At 44.1% G+C, this 20,428-nt stretch overlaps 1 protein-coding gene across 6 annotated transcripts in view; it reads left to right on the top strand.

Moving 5' to 3' along the window:
- Nucleotides 1-9,428: 9,428 nt before the first annotated feature.
- The window catches only part of CCDC88A (coiled-coil domain containing 88A), a 201,162-nt gene continuing 190,162 nt past the window's right edge, over nucleotides 9,429-20,428 (top strand). For 4 of the 6 annotated variants that reach the window (XM_066595692.1, XM_066595694.1, XM_066595693.1 and 1 more), the window contains exons 1-2: nucleotides 9,429-9,757; nucleotides 9,859-9,959. In XM_066595692.1, coding sequence (XP_066451789.1) covers nucleotides 9,695-9,757; nucleotides 9,859-9,959 — 164 coding nt within the window. In that variant the 5' untranslated portion in view covers nucleotides 9,429-9,694. The remainder of the gene's footprint in view (nucleotides 9,758-9,858; nucleotides 9,960-20,428) is intronic. The other 2 variants (XM_066595696.1, XM_066595695.1) reach the window with 1 other exon arrangement.

The raw sequence follows: 20,428 nt of genomic DNA, 5'->3' as shown, positions 1-20,428 counted from the left end.
AGGAAGGCTATGAATGACATACTGCGACATTTTGGGCTACGTTTCGAATCCGTAATGTGGAAGTGTGTCCGGTCTTGACTGCGGGTCTCCTGAATCCAAGAATTACAGAAATATATGATGCATGGAGTTCAGGTCTGGAGATCCACGGTCAGGCTGGGATACACTTCCGTATTATGGATGCAAAACGCAGCCCAAAATACAGCAGTGGGTCACTGGCCAAAGATATGAAGGTTTTTCCTTTGAAAATATTAGGACAGAGAACATGATGACTTGTGCTGAAACAATACATATTATTACTATAACGGAACAAAAATGTATTTTTTTCTCATGATTATTTTATTGAGGACACAAATATTTCAGTCAGACTGAAATAAAATGTATTTTTCATCTGCTTAGCAAAAACTCCAGACATCTTAGGTGTTGAAGGAGAGCCAAAAGCTACAAGTCACTTCCTGAGCTCAGCCTCTATTTGTACTCTGCACCTAACAGCCATATAAAATGAAATGCATAAATCACCTGTATTTGTCCCGTTTTTATGGCACAAATTGAGCCAAAATTCTGATGCATTTAGTTTTGTAAAACCCCCTCATAGAGGTAGATTTTAGTAATCCTACTGGCACACAGATGTTTTTTCTCTTCGAGTTTTGAATGTGCACTTTCTTTTTTTTCACTTTGAATAAAAAAGGTCGCAGCACGTCCTATTCTTGTCCGATTTTTGGAAAAGAATAGCACATGTCAGTGTGCGGTATTCAGCACATCGGACAGCACAGGGATTGCATGTGCAAGTGCTGGTCGATGCGAGTTGCGCTCGAGAATCTCAGGTGCAACCTGTAAGGGCTAATGCCCACAACCAGATTTCTGCCGCGGCAGAAATCCGCAGCATTGTCTTGCAGCTATAGCTCAATGTTCCACAGCGTGAAAGAAAATGCGGCATGCTCTATTTGCCGCGGGAATATGCGTGAATATGCGTCTCTGCCCACTACCGGCCACGTCATCCACTTGCGAGGGGGAAATCGCAGCACGCTCTTTTTTGAGTCAGATTTTGTGCAGAGGGCTTCCATTGAAGTCAATGGAAGCTGTATGTCCCGCGCCCTTCTGCAATCTTCATTGCGGAAAGGCAGCGAAATCTGCTGCATTGCCTAGCAAAGGTGTGGTTACATCTGTACTGCATATGTGCACCAGCACACATCCGCAGCACAGACAAAAAACATCCGGACAGGGACACAGGGGTTACACGCCGGGTGCCGGGTCGGATTCCGCTGTGGGATCCTAACTAGAGATGAGCGAGTATACTCGCTAAGGCACATTACTCAAGCGTGTAGTGCCTTAGCCAAGTATCTCCCCGCTCGTCTCTAAAGATTCGGGGACCGGCGAGGAGCTGTGGATGAGAGCGGGGAGGAACAGGGAGATATCTCTCTCCCTCTCTCCACCCCCTGCTCCCCCCCGCTCCCCGCCGCAACTCACCTGTCACCCGCACCGGCCCCCCCGAATCTTTAGAGACGAGCGGAGAGATACTCAGCTAAGGCACTACTCGCTCGAGTAATCTGCCTTTGCGAGTATACTCGCTCATCTCTAATCCTAACCCATGCAGAATCTGACCCAGTCGTGTGAAGTTGGCCTTACTCTGAGGATACTTCACCGCTAGTTGAAACTTGGCAAAAACGCATGGCATCTGTGAAGCTTCTATCCTCTTGCACGAGTTTCACCCGCAATAGAAGATCGGAAGTGTTTTCCCTTTGATTTCAAAGGAAAACCTTGCATTGCATGCACATCACATGGCATGCAAAAGTCATGCGAGGCATTAAAGGTCCCATTGAAGGTAAAGGGTGATGCGGTCCGAGAAACGCGAAGTTAGAGCACATCACGATTTTTTCCCGGTCTTAAATATTGGGACAGAAAACATGACTTGTAATGGGGGGAAAACTTCACGCGTGTGTATGACATTCAGAAGGATAGGGTTCATATTTGGCGAGATTTGTGCATCTTGCAACACACGAATCTTGTGCGAGTTTCTCAGCCATGTGAAGCCGGTCTAAGGGCTTTTACCCACTAGCGTTTTTTTAATGCTGCGATATTGCTGCGCTTTTTTACTGCAAATGTCAATGGGACTTTCTAATGTTAAAATCGCATCGCACAAAAATCGCTGCGCTTCTGCCGTTTTTGTGCGATGAAATCTTTCTTTTAAAGAAATCTCATCCACATGCTGCAGAAAAAAATCTGTAGAGTAATTTGACTTACGATGTGGATATAAGTGGGAATCTGTCACCTCCCAAGAGCCCCATAAACCAAAGTAATGGATGCCTGGTAGAGGGGGTTCCAAGGTATCATTTTTATACCTACATTAACCCCGTTCCTTCACCCTCTGCCTCTGCAATCCATCCACTTTCAGCACAGAGCGACATTCGGAATGTATGCACATAATGAAGATCGGCCCTTCTACTATGCTCCCATTCATTTGGTTTAAGGGGCTCATCGTCTAAGGCCAGCTTCACACTGCCGTAAGATAATTTACGCGCGCATTTGTGCTGCATATACACTACCGTTCAAAAGTTTGGGGTCACCCAAACAATTTTGTGTTTTCCATGAAAAGTCACACTTATTCACCACCATGCGTTGTGAAATGAATAGAAAATAGAGTCAAGACATTGACAAGGTTAGAAATAATGATTTGTATTTGAAATAACATTGTTTTTACATCAAACTTTGCTTTCGTCAAAGAATCCTCCTTTTGCAGCAATTACAGCATTGCACACCTTTGACATTCTAGCTGTTAATTTGTTGAGGTAAGCTTGTGAAATTGCACCCCACGCTTCTAGAAGCATCTCCCACAAGTTGGATTGGTTGGATGGGCACTTCTGGCGTACCATACGGTCAAGCTGCTCCCACAACAGCTCAATGGGGTTCAGATCTGGTGACTGCGCTGGCCACTCCATTACTGATAGAATACCAGCTGCCTGCTTCTGCTGTAAATAGTTCTTGCACAATTTGGAGGTGTGTTTAGGGTCATTGTCCTGTTGTCGGATGAAATTGGTTCCAATCAAGCGCTGTCCACTGGGTATGGCATGGCGTTGCAAAATGGAGTGATAGCCTTCCTTATTCAGAATCCCTTTTACCCTGTACAAATCTCCCACCTTACCAGCACCAAAGCAACCCCAGACCATCACATTACCTCCACCATGCTTAACAGATGGCGTCAGGCATTCTTCCAGCATCTTTTCTTTTGTTCTGCGTCTCACAAACGTTCTTCTTTGTGATCCAAACACCTCAAACTTGGATTCATCCGTCCACAACACTTTTTTCCAGTCTTCCTCTGTCCAATGTCTGTGTTCTTTTGCCCATCTTAATCTTTTTCTTTTATTGGCCAGTCTCAGATATGGCTTTTTCTTTGCCACTCTGCCCTGAAGCCCAAAATCCCGCAGCCGCCTCTTCACTGTAGATGTTGACACTGGTGTTTTGCCGGTACTATTTAATGAAGATGCCAGTTGGGTACCTGTGAGGCGTCTGTTTCTCAAACTAGAGACTCTAATGTGCTTATCTTCTTGCTTAGTTGTGCAACGCGGCCTCCCACTTCTTTTTCTACTCTGGTTAGAGCCTGTTTGTGCTGTCCTCTGAAGGGAGTAGTACACACCGTTGTAGGAAATCTTCAATTTCTTAGCAATTTCTCGCATGGAATAGCCTTCATTTCTAAGAACAAGAATAGACTGTCGAGTTTCAGATGAAAGTTCTCTTTTTCTGGCCATTTTGAGCGTTTAATTGACCCCACAAATGTGATGCTCCAGAAACTCAATCTGCTCACAGGAAGGTCAGTTTTGTAGCTTCTGTAACGAGCTAGACTGTTTTCAGATGTGTGAACATGATTGCACAAGGGTTTTCTAATCATCAATTAGCCTTCTGAGCCAATGAGCAAACACATTGTACCATTAGAACACTGGAGTGATAGTTGCTGGAAATGGGCCTCTATTCACCTTTGTAGATTTTGCACAAAAAAACAGGCATTTGCAGCTAGAATAGTCATTTACCACATTAGCAATGTATAGAGTGCATTTGTTTAAAGTTAGGACTAGTTTAAAGTTATCGTCATTGAAAAGTACAGTGCTTTTCCTTCAAAAATAAGGACATTTCAATGTGACCCCAAACTTTTGAACGGTAGTGTATGTGCGATGGGCATTGCATTTTTGCGCGTATTTTACTGTATTTTTGGGGTACGCATGCTCTGCGTGTTTGTGTACGCAAAAAAACTTGCAAAACTACTTCCATTGATTTCCATGGGCAGTTATGTTCAATTAGTTTAATATGTGCTGCTTTCGTGTGCAATACGCATAAAATTAGAGGTTTTTTTGTGACTGAAATGCACACGCACGTGACCGAACACATTGAAATCAGTGAGTTCTATTGACGCCATATTACATGCACACATTTTGCACGTGTTATCCGCAACGCAAATGCATTTGTGTAAATAAGCCTGCAGTTATGTCAATTTATGGTGCAGGGTTTTTACAGCATCCCTTCCATTGAGCGGGGTGAGACTCCCAGCAATACGCATGGAACACATGGAGATTGCTAAGGAATTGTGGCAAAATCCATGGCGTTTTTTTCACTGATGCGTATACGTCCCGTGAGGGTGAACCCCAAATGTCCCGCACTGTTTGTAGAGTTGCACAATCACACATCAGTGTCATGTTTTGCATATAGATGATCTTGTGACCGCTGTTCGTGACATAAGATTCTGATGTGTAAAGCGAATGCACAAAAGTGTATGATGGCGCTATACGTTTTTCAGGTTGTGCAGAGCTGTAATACCGTACGTCAATCATAACAGTCTGTGAGCCTATAGTGCGCCTTCATATACCGCGGAGGGTTTTTCCCTGTTGCAATCATGCAGAATCCAATCACATAAAACGTTTGTGTCGTTTATAAATCCACAGTTCTGTCCGATTTCAGTGATATGTTTCAGCAATAGGCGACCAATATTAGTAGAATAAAAAATAAAAAGCGCACAGACTTCCCCTGTAATTTTTGATGCCAATGGCAACCAACCACAGCTCAGCTTTCATTTCTAATGCTGCTGAGGTGAAATGAAAGCTGCGCTGTGATTGGTTGCCATTTCTTATACTGCTGAGGTAAAGTAAAAGCTGCACTGTGATTGGTTGCTATTTCTTATACTGCTGACGAAAAATGAAAGCTGTGCTGTGATTGGTTGCTATTTCTTATACTGCTGATGAAAAATGAAAGCTGTACTGTGATTAGTTGCTATTTCTTATATTGCTGAGTTAAAATGAAAGCTGCGCTGTGATTGGTTGCTATTTCTTATACTGCTAACGTAAAATGAAAGCTGTGCTGTGATTGGTTGCTATTTCTTATACTGCTAACGTAAAATGAACGCTGCGCCGTGATTGGTTGCTATTTCTTATACTGCTGACGAAAAATGAAAGCTGTGCTGTGATTGGTTGCTATTTCTTATATTGCTAACGTAAAATGAAAGCTGCGCTGTGATTGGTTGCTATTTCTTATACTGCTAACGTAAAATGAAAGCTGTGCTGTGATTGGTTGCTATTTCTTATACTGCTAACGTAAAATGAACGCTGCGCCGTGATTGGTTGCTATTTCTTATACTGCTGACGAAAAATGAAAGCTGTGCTGTGATTGGTTGCTATTTCTTATATTGCTGAGGTAAAATGAAAGCTGTGCTGTGATTGGTTGCTATTTCTTATATTGCTGAGGTAAAATGAAACCTGCGCTGTGATTGGTTGCTATTTCTTATACTGCTAACGTAAAAGGAAAGCTGTGCTGTGATTGGTTGCTATTTCTTAGCCAGCTGAGGTAAAATGGGGAACACAGATTTTCTTTTGGACAGCTTCCATAGCAGTGTGGTGCTCAGCTCATTTTTGTGGCCCACCTTGTATATTCAAGGACTGCAATTCATAAAATCACTGTGCATCGCACGGGTGTATCTCCTAGTAGACACAGAAAATAGTGGCCTGTTCCATTGCACACATGATGGCACACACAGTACTGAGCCAGAGGGGCTTTACACCCCACCTTGAGCCTCTGAAGGCCCATCATGTACTGTATGCTCAGGCTGTATTCACACAGGCAAGTGTGATTTAGGTCAGGGAAAAACTGACCATTTTCCATACGATTTTCATAGTATTTTCTTGGTCTTCTTATGCACATTTTTCTCTGCTCTGAATTTCCTGCACATTACATTTGCACGAAAATCATGAAAATAGCATGGCATGCAGTGTGTTTTTTAGAAAATAATGGGCTATTCTTGAAGAAAAATCACACAAAAGAAGGACATGCGGTAATTTTTGTAATTTGGACCAAAAGAAGAATTGCTCGTGTGAATTAACCCATTCAAGTGGATGGGCTCTTTTACCGTCAGAGTTCTTTGCTCATTTCCTAATCAGACAGAATTTGCACAGGAAAATGGCCAGTATGAATACACCCTGGTAATGATAAAATACCATCTGGATGTGGCACACGTTGGTCATATTGTATTATACAGGGTACCTAAAAAGTGTGGGGACACCCATATAGATTGAAAAAAGTCCTGCAGACGGTGATGCAATTTTTCATAAACTGCGGGGGTGACCGGTTAGGCCATGTCACTAACATGAAGGCCATTTTGGATTCAACTGTAACACTTAGGCCCAATGTCCATGGGCTGATTTGAATTGCGAAAGAATCTGCAGTTCAAGCCACCCATAGGGAAGCATTGGCGTCCATACTTGGAATTAAAGCATGCAGATTTGTTTTGTGGATCTTCTGTTCCAGAAAATAAATTGCAGCATGCTGCATTTCAGTGCAGTTCCTGCGTGGACGGCTTCCATTGAGGACAATGGAAGCCGTCTGATCCGCGGCCCACCCGCAGCTGACACTGTGGACAGGCCACGGATTACACGGGAAAGCAGGAGATTTAAAAAACAAACAAACCTGTATGTCGCATGTCCATCGGTAGCACCATGCACAGTACAGCGAACCCGGAAGTAGCGAGGTCCGTGCAGACGTCGCAGTCTGCAAGACACAGGTATGCAAGGCTCACTGGCTGCAGGTACGGGAAGATAGCTTCTTGGATTCCCCGCACAGAATCTAACCCGCCAGTGGACATGAAGCCTTACTAATGAAGCATCAGCAAGCACTATTCTGGTCTCCTTCTTCAGTAATGGTCTTTGATCATTCAGATTTTGGTTTATCAGTGACAGAACCTGTCTCTGAATTTGGAAAGAAATTTGGCAACTGCATTGTGGGTAATGGGCGGTTTGGTTGGGTGCTGTTGATTGAAATCTGCAGCGACGACATGCGTGCTTTGTTCATCTGACATACATACTGCAATGAAGAAAAATCACTGTGTTAGGCTGGATTCAGACGGCCGTATATCGGCCGGGTTTTCACGCCGGCCGATATACGGCGTCCCTCTCTGCAGGGGGAAGCCTGGAAGAGCCGGGAGCAGTGCACTGAGCTCCAGCTCCCTCTCTACCTCCTCTCCACCCCCTCTGCACTATTTGCAATGAGCAGAGGTGGAATGGGGCGGGGCTAATTCACAGAACTTTGCCCCACCCCCATCCCACCTCCTTTCATTGCAAATAGTGCAGAGGGGCGGAGAGGAGGCAGAGAAGGGGTGGGAGCTCAGTTCCTGCTCCTGGCTCTTCCATCCTTTTCCCCCTGCAGATGAGGACACCATATATCGGCTCAGCGTGAAAACCGAGCCGATATACGGCCGTCTGAATCCACCCTTAGCATGAGAACGAATACAGTTATGTTAAAATGAAGCACGCCATTGTTATTCTGGTAAAATAGCCTGCCAGTTTGATAGATCACACACCTACCATCCCAGTGGAAACAGTAGAATTGAATCCAACATGGCAGCATTCAAAACGGCCGTCATGTTGGTAACATGTCCTAAGAGGTTTCCTCCTTTCCCCCTCAGCGGGGGGGTATGCAAAATTGTATTACTATCTGCCAAACCATTTTCATTCTACATGGACGTTTCCACGCCTTTGAGACGCCAAATATTATCACTAGAGATGACCAAACGTACTCGTTTAGGGCAATTTTGCAATCGAGTATTGCTTTTTTCGAGTACCTGCCTGCTCGGGCGAAAAGATTCGGGGGACACTGGGGGTGAGCAGGGGGTTGCAGAGGGGAGGGGGGGGGGAGAGAGAGAGAGCTCCACCACGCCGCCCACCGCCCCCCGAATCATTTGGCTTGAGTAGTCAGTTACTCGAAAAAAGCGATGCTCGATTGCGCAACCGCCCTAAACGAGTACGTTCACTCATCTCTAATTATCACATATAGGGAAACAGTTTAAATTTTCGAACATTTTTGAACTCTGTGGATCGCAATGCGGAATATATTTCTATAGATATAACATACAATTTCTATTATACATCCTTAGAATAAGACACAATGCCGTATATAGATGATGTACTGATGGCGGTACATTAAGTGCTTTATGACTGTAGAGCCAGCACAAGGTCAGGAGGTAATGTCTGGCTAAGGTGCAAACCTGGATCATCTTTAAGGGGGGGAGGGGTATATAAAAAAGGCTTTTCCTGCTCAGGGCTACTAACCCTGTAAGAGGTTTTCTGTGCTCACACATCTTTCCGCCTCCCCCTCCCATTCTAGCACATGGTCCTGTGAGACTGTAGGTCGTCTAGTTGGAAATTACATTGTACTTCCTTTTTCTCACTTTATAGGGAATTCTGCGAAATTGATAGTAGAAAAAAAACGAAGGAAATCCTATATAGTAGACAATTAATGGAGATGATGTCATATTGCCATACAACAGAATACAATGCATTAGGCACAATCACAGACTCACTATTTTTGGATGTAGACTATTTTTGCAATTCTATTGGGGTGTGTAGCCTACACCTAGTAATACTGCTATGTCGGAGGAGGGATCTGCATTCTGCAATGCATATAGGAAAAAGTGGTGGAATGGCAATCTATGTGGCGGTAATCTGCTTCTTTTCCAGAGGGCAGACACTGACCCCTGTGAATTAGTAAAATGTGCTACAATGTAACAGCAGACAGGAAAAGGGGAGGGGGACAGGGGGGCGCAGCTCTTGTAATAAAATACCAGTTTGCAAAAAAAAAAAAATCCTTTGTTTTAAAAAAAAAAAAAAAGATCTAAAAATATTTGGAACAAAGTCACCAATTCTGCCGCCCGCCATAGTCACGGTCATTAGTGCTAAGACACTGTGTGACAGAGGAGGAGTCACACGCTATATGCAGTGATCTAGAAGGAGCTCTTCAGCCTTTGCTTGTATTTCGCCTTTTTTTTTTTCCCTTTCCTTCCAGAGAGTGGGTTTCCCATTTCTCCACCCTCCTCTTCCTCCCCCTTTCCCAGCCTCCAGATGATGTCTCCCACTTGTGCTGCATGCAGACCTTAGTTCTGCACCTCTGCAGAGAAGGGAGGGAGGGGAAGCAGGGCTTTTATTATATTACAATGTATTTTATTTATTTAGAACACCTCGGATTTGAACGCTAGAAGATTTATACAAGCGCTTCCTATTTTGGATTTGTATCGTTTATTTATTTTTGTCTTTTGCTTTTTTTTTTTCTTGCTTTCCTGCAAATGGCATTACTACATCCCGGACACTGGATTATACAGTTGTATTAGGAATATTATCTGGATTGCTTCTTTTAATTAATAGTTGGAGGATTATTGACCTATTTGGTTTAGAAGATGGAGAATGATCTATTTACTCCACTCCTGGAAAATTTCATGAGCAGTCCTCTAGTGAGCTGGGTAAGCAAGTCTTCTCCTTGGGCCAGGGACTCGCTTATCCGTGTGCTGCTGTCTTTTATTAACATGCTTTTTTTTTTTTTCTCAACCCCCCCTTCTTCCAGATCAAGACTTTTGGAGCCTTGGTCAAAGGGAATGGGACTCAGCTGGATGAATATGTGGCTTTAGTGGATGGTGTCTTTCTCAATGAGGTCATGTTCCAAATGTAAGTGAAATATTGGGGCATTTGAGCTTGGGTGATGGGGTTAGAGGAAAAATGAATTGCATTTATTGCTTCTGGTCGTAGCTGCTGCAGAAGCTCTTTAATGTGAATGTGCACAGAGGTTCTGCAGCAGCTGTATTTTTTTTGTTTGTTTTTTTTATAGGGAAAGTTCAAATAGACTAATGCAAATCGGCTCTAGTGGAAATTTGTAGAAATCTGATGCCTCCGGGGTCTCGCTGTCTGGAATCCAGTGGAAAAAAAAAATCAGATCAGTGTATATTTGCAGGTTACTGTACTGGCAGTCATACCAACAGCACCAGGGGCCTGTACCGCTAAATGTTGGGATGAGAATACTGTCAACTCCCACTGCTGACAGTGACTGCCTGATTGACTCTGACACCCATATACAATGGCTGAGGATTGAATTAAATGATCCCCACCCCTTCTAGTTAAGCTTACACGTGAAGGAATTAAATAGGTAATGATGAGATGGTGCTGAGGGTTGCAGTTGCATAGGGCCAGGCTTTTGTGCAAAATTGCAATACTGAAGTGGAAAGGAAAGAGGGGTTGGAAAAGCTTTATCTAACAGAATCAGATAGGCTGCAGTGAAAGATAAGGAAGTCCTGTGCTTTCAGCCTAGTCATGTCAGGAGGATGTGGGGGTCTTACTGCATTGCATAACCATTGTTGTCTGTTCTTAGAGATCTATGGCCCAATGCAAGGGAAACCAGTAGGAGCGTCTATATTCTCTGCAAATTAAGAACATTGCATTTGCAAAGTGTGTGTGTGTGTGTAGAAATATATATATTTTTCTTCTTCTGTGTGTTAGTAGTTGTGACATGTTATTACACGCCCTTCAAGAACTACTAGCAAACATGCATAGTGGCCGTGTGCCGCCCACAGCCATGTATAATGTTGGCGTGTATGCACACGTAATACGCATAAGATCGAACATGCTGCGATTTATCTTGGATATGTATTTCGCACAAGTCGTGTGAGCGGCAACACTGTCACCTATGGAAGATTGGGACAGTGTATTACACACACGCGGTATATGCTGTACTAATACCCTCAAGTGAGCCTAGCCTTGCTAATTTAAGACGGGGTGAGTGCGATATTGGGCCCTGAAGCAAGGTCTGATATCGCGCTTCCCAACATGCGATTTTATATCAAAACTGCCTCGCATCACTTCCAAGTTTTCAATAGGGAGACATTGCATCGCCCACATGTGCACCTAGCATGCGGTGCGATGCTGCAGTCGGCCCTATTAACAACAATGGGCGATTCAAGGGCAAGCCCAAAGATATAACTTGCCGTGATACACTCATGTGTATGACCCCATTCAAAAGAGTGGGGTTCATATCTGTGGGAGATTTTTGCATCTCGCAACGCACAAATCTTGTGCGAGAATCTCGCCTGTGTGAAGCCGGCCTAAGAGGGCTTATTCTTACATGTGGTCCTTTCCATTGAACTATGTGTAAGGAAAACAGTTACAAAGTCAGGTGACATCTGTGGAAAGGTAGCCAGTATGAATCTGTGTTTGGGGGTTCCAAAAGTCCTGTGAATATGCCATTAAGGCCCCTTATATACTAGCGTATTTGGGGCCCTGTACTATGTGTCTTAATTCACAGGTAATAAATTAAAGTCCATGAGGTTATGCACATTGATGTTTTCTCACACGGACTGATGGTTTGCGTTAAAAAAAAAAACAAAAAAAACCTCAGTGTGTCCTATTCCTGTCCGTATCGCGGATGAAAATTGGGACGTGCTAATGCATATCAATGCGCTGTGTCCATTTACGTCATAAAGTACACAGATAGGTGTCCGTGTGCTGCCCAATATGAGTTGTGACAAAGATTCTCGGACACAACTCGCGCACGTGAGAAGTGTGCACCCGGCCTAATACTGAGGATGGGATTACCCCTTTTAGCCGATTGGGCCTGTAGTTTCACAGCAGCTGAGAAGATACACGATTTGGTTGGTTTCAGACGCGTGTATTACAATTTGTCCGTAATATGGATACTTGAAGAAATGGCACTGATTGGAAACCGAATGGACCCTGTTATAGTTAATGGGTCTCTTTGGCGCTGTTCGGTGTCTATGAGATGAATTCGTTCAGCCAGGGGATTCCCCTTTTCTGTTTCCCGAACGCGTAAGTAGTATAAATGCAGAAATGTATTAGCTGTGGTCTTTTAATTAGTCTTTGGTATCAGTTTACGGGATGCCCCCCGCTGGCAGCGGATACATCATCCTAAACTAGCCATACAATAAGAGGAGGAAATATGGCACGGAGTAGGACCAAAACTATGCGGCCATTAACAATCAGTTTGAAAATGATGCAGATTTGGAATAGAACCGCGCGTCAGTAGAGCTTTCGACCTCACCGTGACCACATTATGATCATTACTTGTGGACTCGCTCTCCGGTTAGGCCTACGTTGAAGCTTTTTGTAGTACTGCTGCCAGTCAGGTGACGGTTGCGTTCTACAAGACCACAGAAGGGACCTTCACATGAGGTATATTCGCTGCCAACTTACTATAGTAGAAAATCGGAAGCGAATACATAGCTAATCTGCAGGAGCCGAATCCCCACCAAAGGTTGAAATTTGCTGTCAAAATCCACAGCATAAATTGACATGCTGCGGATTTAGATTTGGAATTCGCAGCATATTTCAAACCCGCTATTGATTCTTTGTGGAATTTTTCCACAGTGCGCAGATGAGACTTTTAAAATCTCGTTCATGTGGATTTTCTTAAGCAAATTGTGTTTTAGTCCTGTGTGAAGGCTGCTCTCACATCTGCGCTGGATCCTGCATTTGGAGGTTCCGTTGCAGATGTGGCACATAATGCCCGAAAAAAACAAAAAACCGCTGCATGCAACGCTTTTACGTCCGGTAAAATGCCGGGCAGCTGAACAGAAACTAAACGGGCCCCAATATAGTCAATGCGGTTCATTTCCAGCTGTCAGGTTCCATCATAACACGGATCCATTCGGCCAGGGGATTCCCCTTTTCCCGCTCCCATAACAGGGCAGAAAAATGCAACCCCGACGCAGACGTGAAAGCTGCCTAATACTCAATGTATTGCTTTGGCCCTCAGCTGTAGCTCGATAGTAGCACAACAAAAAGTCTTGGTGTCTGTACACATAGTGGTTCTGCCATGGTAATTGCCACGTAGCCAAGAAAGGCGCTGCAAAAACTGTATACGGTTTACCACCGAGTGTCATGTTTTTTGGCAAGTTCAGGTGAAGCAAGTGCCAAATGGCAATTAGCAGTAAACCACTAGATGTACAGGCACTATAGTGTAGAACCAGCCTCCCCTACTATGGGCCCCATGTATCTCAAATTAGTAATATCTATAGAGTGAACCAGCACATTACTAGTCACTAGAACTGAAGTTTTTGTTTTATTTGAATTTCACTGACTTTAAATGTATTTGCAACTTGGCATCTCTCGTTGGTGACGGGGCTTGAATACCTCGCCTCCAGCAAGCAATTGCTCTGATTGGTTTACTGGCACGGCCTCAGCCAATCAAAAGCCATTCAATTGTGTCATTCAATGAGGACTGCACGGAAGCCTGCCAGAGCACAAGTGACCAGCGGCAGGGACCCAGATGGCGCCTTTTTTTTCATGTATGGCCAGGGCTTATTTTCAGGGTAGGGCTTATATTTCAGCCACACACACACACACACACACATCCCAATGAAAATGTGGGGAAATACAGTTTGTGTACGTATACTGTGTATATATATATATATATATATATATATATATATATATATAGGCTAGTAATACCTCCGTTAGTTACTTTTCTCTATCTGAAACTCCTGGCCACCTCCTCATCAGATGGTCATGTGGCCATGTTGAGTGACCCAGAATGCGTATTCCTGGCCCCTCCATAAATGTCATACATGTCATGTCTTTTGCAGATGTGCTGTGCAAAGTTGTCTAGTCATCTTGCTATGTGTATTGCACAGCTGCAGCAAGTGAGAGGTTAATTTTTGCATGAGACTAGTATATGCCTGCAATGTATCAATTAATGTCCTGTCACATGGTATGTGAGAGATTATAAGTATGAGTGAGTGAGGAGTCTTGGGAGTTCTGTTCTTCTGGGTTCCGGAGAGAGAGTGCCAGCCACATGGGGGTACTTTCAACCCTCATGTGAAGAATGGAAGAGGAAGAAAGATATCCTGTGGATCCTAATGCCAGGAGCCAAGAGAGAGAGAGAGCATTTGAGAGTGAGCGTGTCCCGAAAAGGCCGCGATCCCCGTGCAGAGGTACTGACCTACGTGTCTGTGGATTGACTCTACCCCTATCCTCCTCTGGAGAGTTCCCTGTCAGGAGCGGTTCCTGTCAGATAACTAAGACTGCAGGACCGGTGTCATCCTGTGTTTCCTCCCTGACCTCAAATCTGCTGTTTTGCCTGCACGGCCGTCTTTTGCATTTGTGCCTTGTATCACGTTTGTCAAGTAAAGTTTTGCAGGCCCTGACCGTTCCCAGGAACCTGAGGTACATTACACAGTCTGTGGCTCCCTTATTTACTGCTGAGGGTCATTCCAGCGGGTAACGGAACAGTGACGTCACCCGTGACAATGTTCTCTCCTGTTCCTATGTTTATTGTCCATCCCTCTCCTAGGGGTGTCTGGAAAAGGCCCAGCGCTGCTCTGGCCGAGTCTGTGTCCCCCTCCAGGAGGGAGCCTGGTAAGTGTCACCGTGACAAGTGACCACTCTACCCTCCCAGCTCTTGCATGATTTTTAGCACCTGTGTGAAAGTCATTTTCTCAGTCTGTGTAAGGCCTCATGCACATGGGGCAAATTAAATTGTGGATCCTGCGTGTGTCACCGGGCAATCCGCTGCTCAATTTGCCCGTAAATGTGTGTGGAGATTCTTTCTCCACGCGCACAAGCGGATTTTATTTGCGGACACAATGTTCCGAAAATAAAATTGCAGCATGCTCTGTTTTATAGCAGGATAAAAAGGAACGGAAGCCATCGGGAACGCAGCACTTCTGCAATGAGCATTGTGGATGGATTGCGGGATCTGCGTCATCGCCTAGCGAAAGCGCAGGGAAATCTGTACTGTGCATGTGCGCCGGTGTCACATCTGCAGTACAGATGAAGTGAAAGGTAAGTAGGGTCGCCGATAGCAGGCATTGGCATCCGTACAGGATTGTACGGAATCCATGTGTACCGTGTGCATGAGGCTTAATGCTGGTACAAAGGACCTGCCTGCAGAGGAGCACAGTCATTCCTGTCAGTTAGTGATGATGTGATCACACAGGTATAATAGAGGAGATCACAGCTTATTCTTATGACTGTATACTTATGGTCTGCAGCTTATTTAGACTATAGAAGGTAAGGATGTTTAAACTGTCCTCCCAGAAGGAAGAAATGCTCTATACTGGTATATCATGCAGTAGATGTAAAAGTGTAACAAAAATCCCACGAGGTCTTCTGTCCACAGCCATATCGGTATAGTGCAGTTCTCCCCGATGTTTGTAAACACCAGGTCTGCCGGCAGAGACTACAAATGGCTGTGAGTGTACTGCGCATGCTCGCGTTTCACACGGACATGCACAGCGTGCTTTTTTTTTTATTCTCTGCTCTATTTCATAGCGGCTTGTACATGAAAACGCGTTGCATACACTGCGCATACAAAAGTATATCATTCACGCTGCATGGTACACAAAGAATTAGATCATGCTGTGATCTATTTCTCATGCGTATGGTTACGCAGTGTCTACACTCACATGTGCATGGATCACTGAAAGTCCATTGATTTTCATGGACTGCATTCACCGCATATCACACATCCGTGCAACACATGGGTAAAACTCGGTGAAAACACGGTCGTGGATAGAACATGCTGCGATCTTTATTGCGCGTAATTTGCGCAATATGTGAGCGTCAACATAAAAGCCTATAGCAGATTGGTACAGTGTATTACACGCGCAAGACCCACACATGTAATATGCTGTCACCACACCTTTGTGTAAAGGAGCCCTCAAGACGGTGACCAATAAGCATCAGACAGGGGCTGCACTGCAGAGAAGTGTCTGGAATACACAGAGGAGACCTCCAGAGTGTAAATTTAAGATTAGTTTTTGACAAAATGTTCGAAATAAAAGGAAAAGCTATTCTTATTATTTTCTATGGACTGGTGAATCAGCAAATTGGGCAAAAGTATAGGTTCCTGTCTACTAGCAACACGTGATTCTGCCGGGTCTCCACAAGACTGTGGACATCCGGTTGTGTCATCAGCTCCCTGTAGCATCTGTTGCTGAACAGCCCAATCATATTGAGGAAGGCATTTATTATATCACTGGAATATGGATTGCTAGGTAAGCTATTTTTTTGCATTGTAGAATAAGGCCAGAGGATACGGCACACTTGGTATACATAAAGAATATAATTGGAGTGAGGCCGCAGCTGGGGCCAATTAGTCTGGTTCAGTTTTCCACTTACATATGGCTTCAATATACAGTATATTAGCTTATGCCCTCTCCTTGCAGTCTTCTAATTGCATTGCATTTGCTTTCATTCATACTTCATCCTTCCTCAGCGATATTCACAAGGTACAGTCAAATTCTATTTTTTGCAGTGATTGCAAAACCATGATTGTATTTCAGCTGCACAAAAAAAATCCAGCATGCTTTATTGTCCCCATAGAAGTCAATGGGATGCACAAATGCGAGCAAAATACATTAGGAGATGCATGAAACAATATGTAATTGCGCAGGAAAAAACACACCTGGAAATTTTTACACTAATTAGTCATTTTAATCAGTACGTTTTTTTTTTTGTTTTTTTTGCAGCGCAAACGTACATGCCTTGCACGCGGAAAAAGGACTGTACAAAATGCCAATGTGCATGCATGAAAGCATAATTCATTACGCAAAAAAGAGGCTCTGTTCATGCTCATTAAAATATGCATCCGCAGCTTAAAAAAAAAGTGACAAAATCCACAAGTAATTGACAAAATCTACAATTCTGTCCTGTGGCATGCTTAGGCTGTTTCACATGGGCGTGGTTTCATTGATCTTTCCATATTTTGCGTGCAAATGTCGCTCATGCAATACAAAATAGGGCATGTTCTATTTTTCTGCATATTTGCGCCCCATAGGTGCCCATAGAAATCAATGGGAAGGGAGAGGTGAATGTACAAAAACGCAGGGAGATGCGTGAAACGTGTAATTCCACTTAAAAAAGAACACATCTGGAACAAATTAGCAGTTTCAACTGGCGTGGCTTTGTTTGCCGTGCGCAAATGAACATACCATGCAAGCGTGAAAAGTACAGTAAAATACACTGATGTGCGCACAAAAGAGCATTGCTTAGTTCCGCAAAAATGCGGCGCTCATGTGCACACAAATACTCTTATGGTCGTGTGCAGCGGGTCTAAGGACGCCTTCGTACGGGTGTATTTGTGTGTGATCTTGCATTTACATTATGCAGAGAATAAAACCCATTGATTTTAATGGGTTCGTTCACATGTGCATTTTTTTTGTGCGCGCATGCAGCATGCTCTACTTTTCTGCGCATGTGTGATCCAAATGTCCCCATAGATGTCTATGCGGTTGCGCAAATGTGTGTGCAATACGCAAGGAGATGCGCTATTCTGCTGGAAAAAGAAGACATCTGGAATTCATTAGGCTAAATAGCCATTTAAACTGGAGTATTGTGTCCCGTGCGCAAAAAAACATATCTTGCAGGCACAAAAAGTATAGTAAAATATGACGATGCACGCAGGAAAAACCCTCGTTCATAGTGCAAATACGATGTGCTGATGCATGCAAATACGTTGTGCTGAGGCGCGCGTAATTAAAGTTTTTAATTAAATTTCCGAAATCCGTACTTACTATCTGCTCGTGTGAAACCAACCTTAGGCTGCGGTCACACGGGGCGTAAATCCTGCAGAATGACTGCAGTAAATACACACGGAAATACCGCAATATTTCCGTGGCAGAAATTCAGCTTCAGAGCCCACGCCGAATGGCCCCCTTGTATTCCGCTGCGGCCACCTCTCCCCATAGAAAGGAGAGATTCCACCATGGAAACTGTCATACAAATGACCCGCCACGGCTTTGAATTGCGCATGGCATGTCAGTTTCGGCGCGGCTTGGCATCAACAGCTTCTCCACAGCGTGTGGACGAGATTTTTGCAAATCTTTGCTGGTTAGTCTCGGGCTTAAGATTGCCAGTGGAATTTCCGTGGCAATTCCGCCCCGTAAGAACCCAGCCTAGGACAAATCTCGCAGCTTGGCCGCACCGTAAAGCAGCGAGATTTCCAGCATGCGGTGGGCTCTGTAGCGGTTCGGCCGCCGGCATTCTGTTGCGGCTTTCTCTCCCCATAGAGAGAAGTGAGGCCGCAACAGAAAAAAAGTGACCTACTGCTGCAATCCATTCTGCGCTGCATTGCTGGTTCCGCCCAGCTTTGCCGTGATGGATTGGCCGCCCCGCGTGGACGAGATTTTTGCAAAATTTCCGCGGCAAATACGTCCCATGTGAACCTAGCCTTATAGAGATGAAGCCGCTTGTAATAGTTCTGTGAAATAGCCGCCACATCTACGAGTGGTGTTTAGTCTGCAGATGAAATCATGTGAAAACTCCTGATGTAAAGGGCACATGACAAACATGGAGATCTGCGGAGTCTGTGCACAACAAGCTCGCCGTTTCTTATAGGCGTTTCCATGGCGACTGGAAACCTGGGGAGTTGAATGCATTCACGAATTGCTGTTGCACAATATACTAGTGTATGGGAATGCATTTATCCGCCTCATTTAGTGTTTTCCTTGTTGTACCGGGTCTGGGGGGTTTCTTCAAGAAATCTCTAAGTTTGCTCGTAAACATCAAATAAACACTATTTCAGTGGATTTTTTTTATTGTACATGCAATTTAAACTTCATTACATTCCTTAGAGCAGCTTCAAACGACTCTATTTGCACGTGTTTTTGCGCAAACAATAGAACACATTGTTTTTAATAGGTTCATTCTCACCATTTTTTTTTTTGCTTGCACACACAAAAAAAAGTGACATGCTCTATATTTTTGAGCACATTTGCGTACCAAAGATCCCCATAGGATTATATGTACGCACGGGTATGCGCAAAACATTGTGCATACATGCGAACACCAACACCTAATTTGACTTAATAGTCATTTAAATCAAACAGCGGGAAATTCCCCTGCCCATTTCAAGGGGGGCCTGTGCGAATGCGCACAGTACTTGCACATGCACGTGTGCAAAAAAAAAAAAAAAACCTTCACAGTGCAAATACGTTGCGCTGGAGCAAGCGGTTTTGTGCTTGGGGTCATCTGAAGTCATCCATAGAGCTAAAATTTAAGCCATATTCACACGAGCACATTTGCATGCACAATACGCAGTGAATAGAACCCATTGATTTTCATGGGTTCGCTCATATGCGCATCTTTTCTTTTGTGTTTTGGTTGTACAAAAAAACACACGGCATGCTATATATATATATATATATATATATATATATATATATATATATATATATATATATATATATATATATATATATATATATATATATATATATATATATATATATTTTTTTTTTGCAAATAGAGATGAGCGAGCATACTCCCTAAGGACAATTACTCGAGCGAGTATTGTCCTTACTGAGTACTTGCCCGCTCGGAATAAAAGATTCGGGTGCCGGCACGGGTGAGCCGTGAGTTGCGGGAGTGAGGGGAGAGAGGGAGAGAGAGATCTCCCCTCCGTTTCCCCTCCCTGCTCTCCCCCGCCGCTCCCCGACGACACCCGAATCTCTTCTTCCGAGCGGGCAGGTATTCGCTAAGGACAATGCTCGCTTGAGTAATTGCCCTTAGCAAGTATGCTCGCTCATCTCTAAATAGAAAGCATGACATTTGTGGTGATCTACACCAAAGTCCGCAACAATATCTGCAGCAAAGCAGCGACATGTGAACGCACCTTAAGACTATTCACATCTGCAATTCAGATTTTTGTTGTTCAGCTCCGTCACAAAAGCCGAACAGCAAAAAAATATTAGAAGTACTGGATCTGGCACGTCGGTGTTGTGAATGGTGCCTCACCAATCCCATTGAGTACAGCGGGGTCCGCCCGGCTTCTGTCATGCTCTCAACATTCTCTCAGACAAAATAATGCAGCATGCTACTCTGTCGCCCGAGACTTTGCACCACATCTCCCCCAGAGGCCGAGCATAGCTTGTTATGTTTTGGGCCCTAAAACATACAAGATCTGAAGAAGTATTTAAGAAACTGATGCAAATCGCTATCATTTTATCCTGTAAAACATACATTTAAAATCCAGCTTGGAAAACATCTCTGTAAATCCAGAAGTGTGAACCCAGTCAAGACCTCCGGCCTTGTGTACCTATATATTTGTGGACTAGACCTCCAGCCTCGTCTATCTATATGTTCGTGGCCTACACTTCCGGCCTCGTGAACCTATATATTTGTAGACTAGA

This window comes from Eleutherodactylus coqui, chromosome 3, assembly GCF_035609145.1.
Source record: "Eleutherodactylus coqui strain aEleCoq1 chromosome 3, aEleCoq1.hap1, whole genome shotgun sequence".
NCBI classification, from domain to species: Eukaryota; Metazoa; Chordata; class Amphibia; order Anura; family Eleutherodactylidae; genus Eleutherodactylus; species Eleutherodactylus coqui.
Note: the sequence above shows the minus strand (reverse complement) of the source record. Positions and strands in the feature narration are given on the sequence as shown.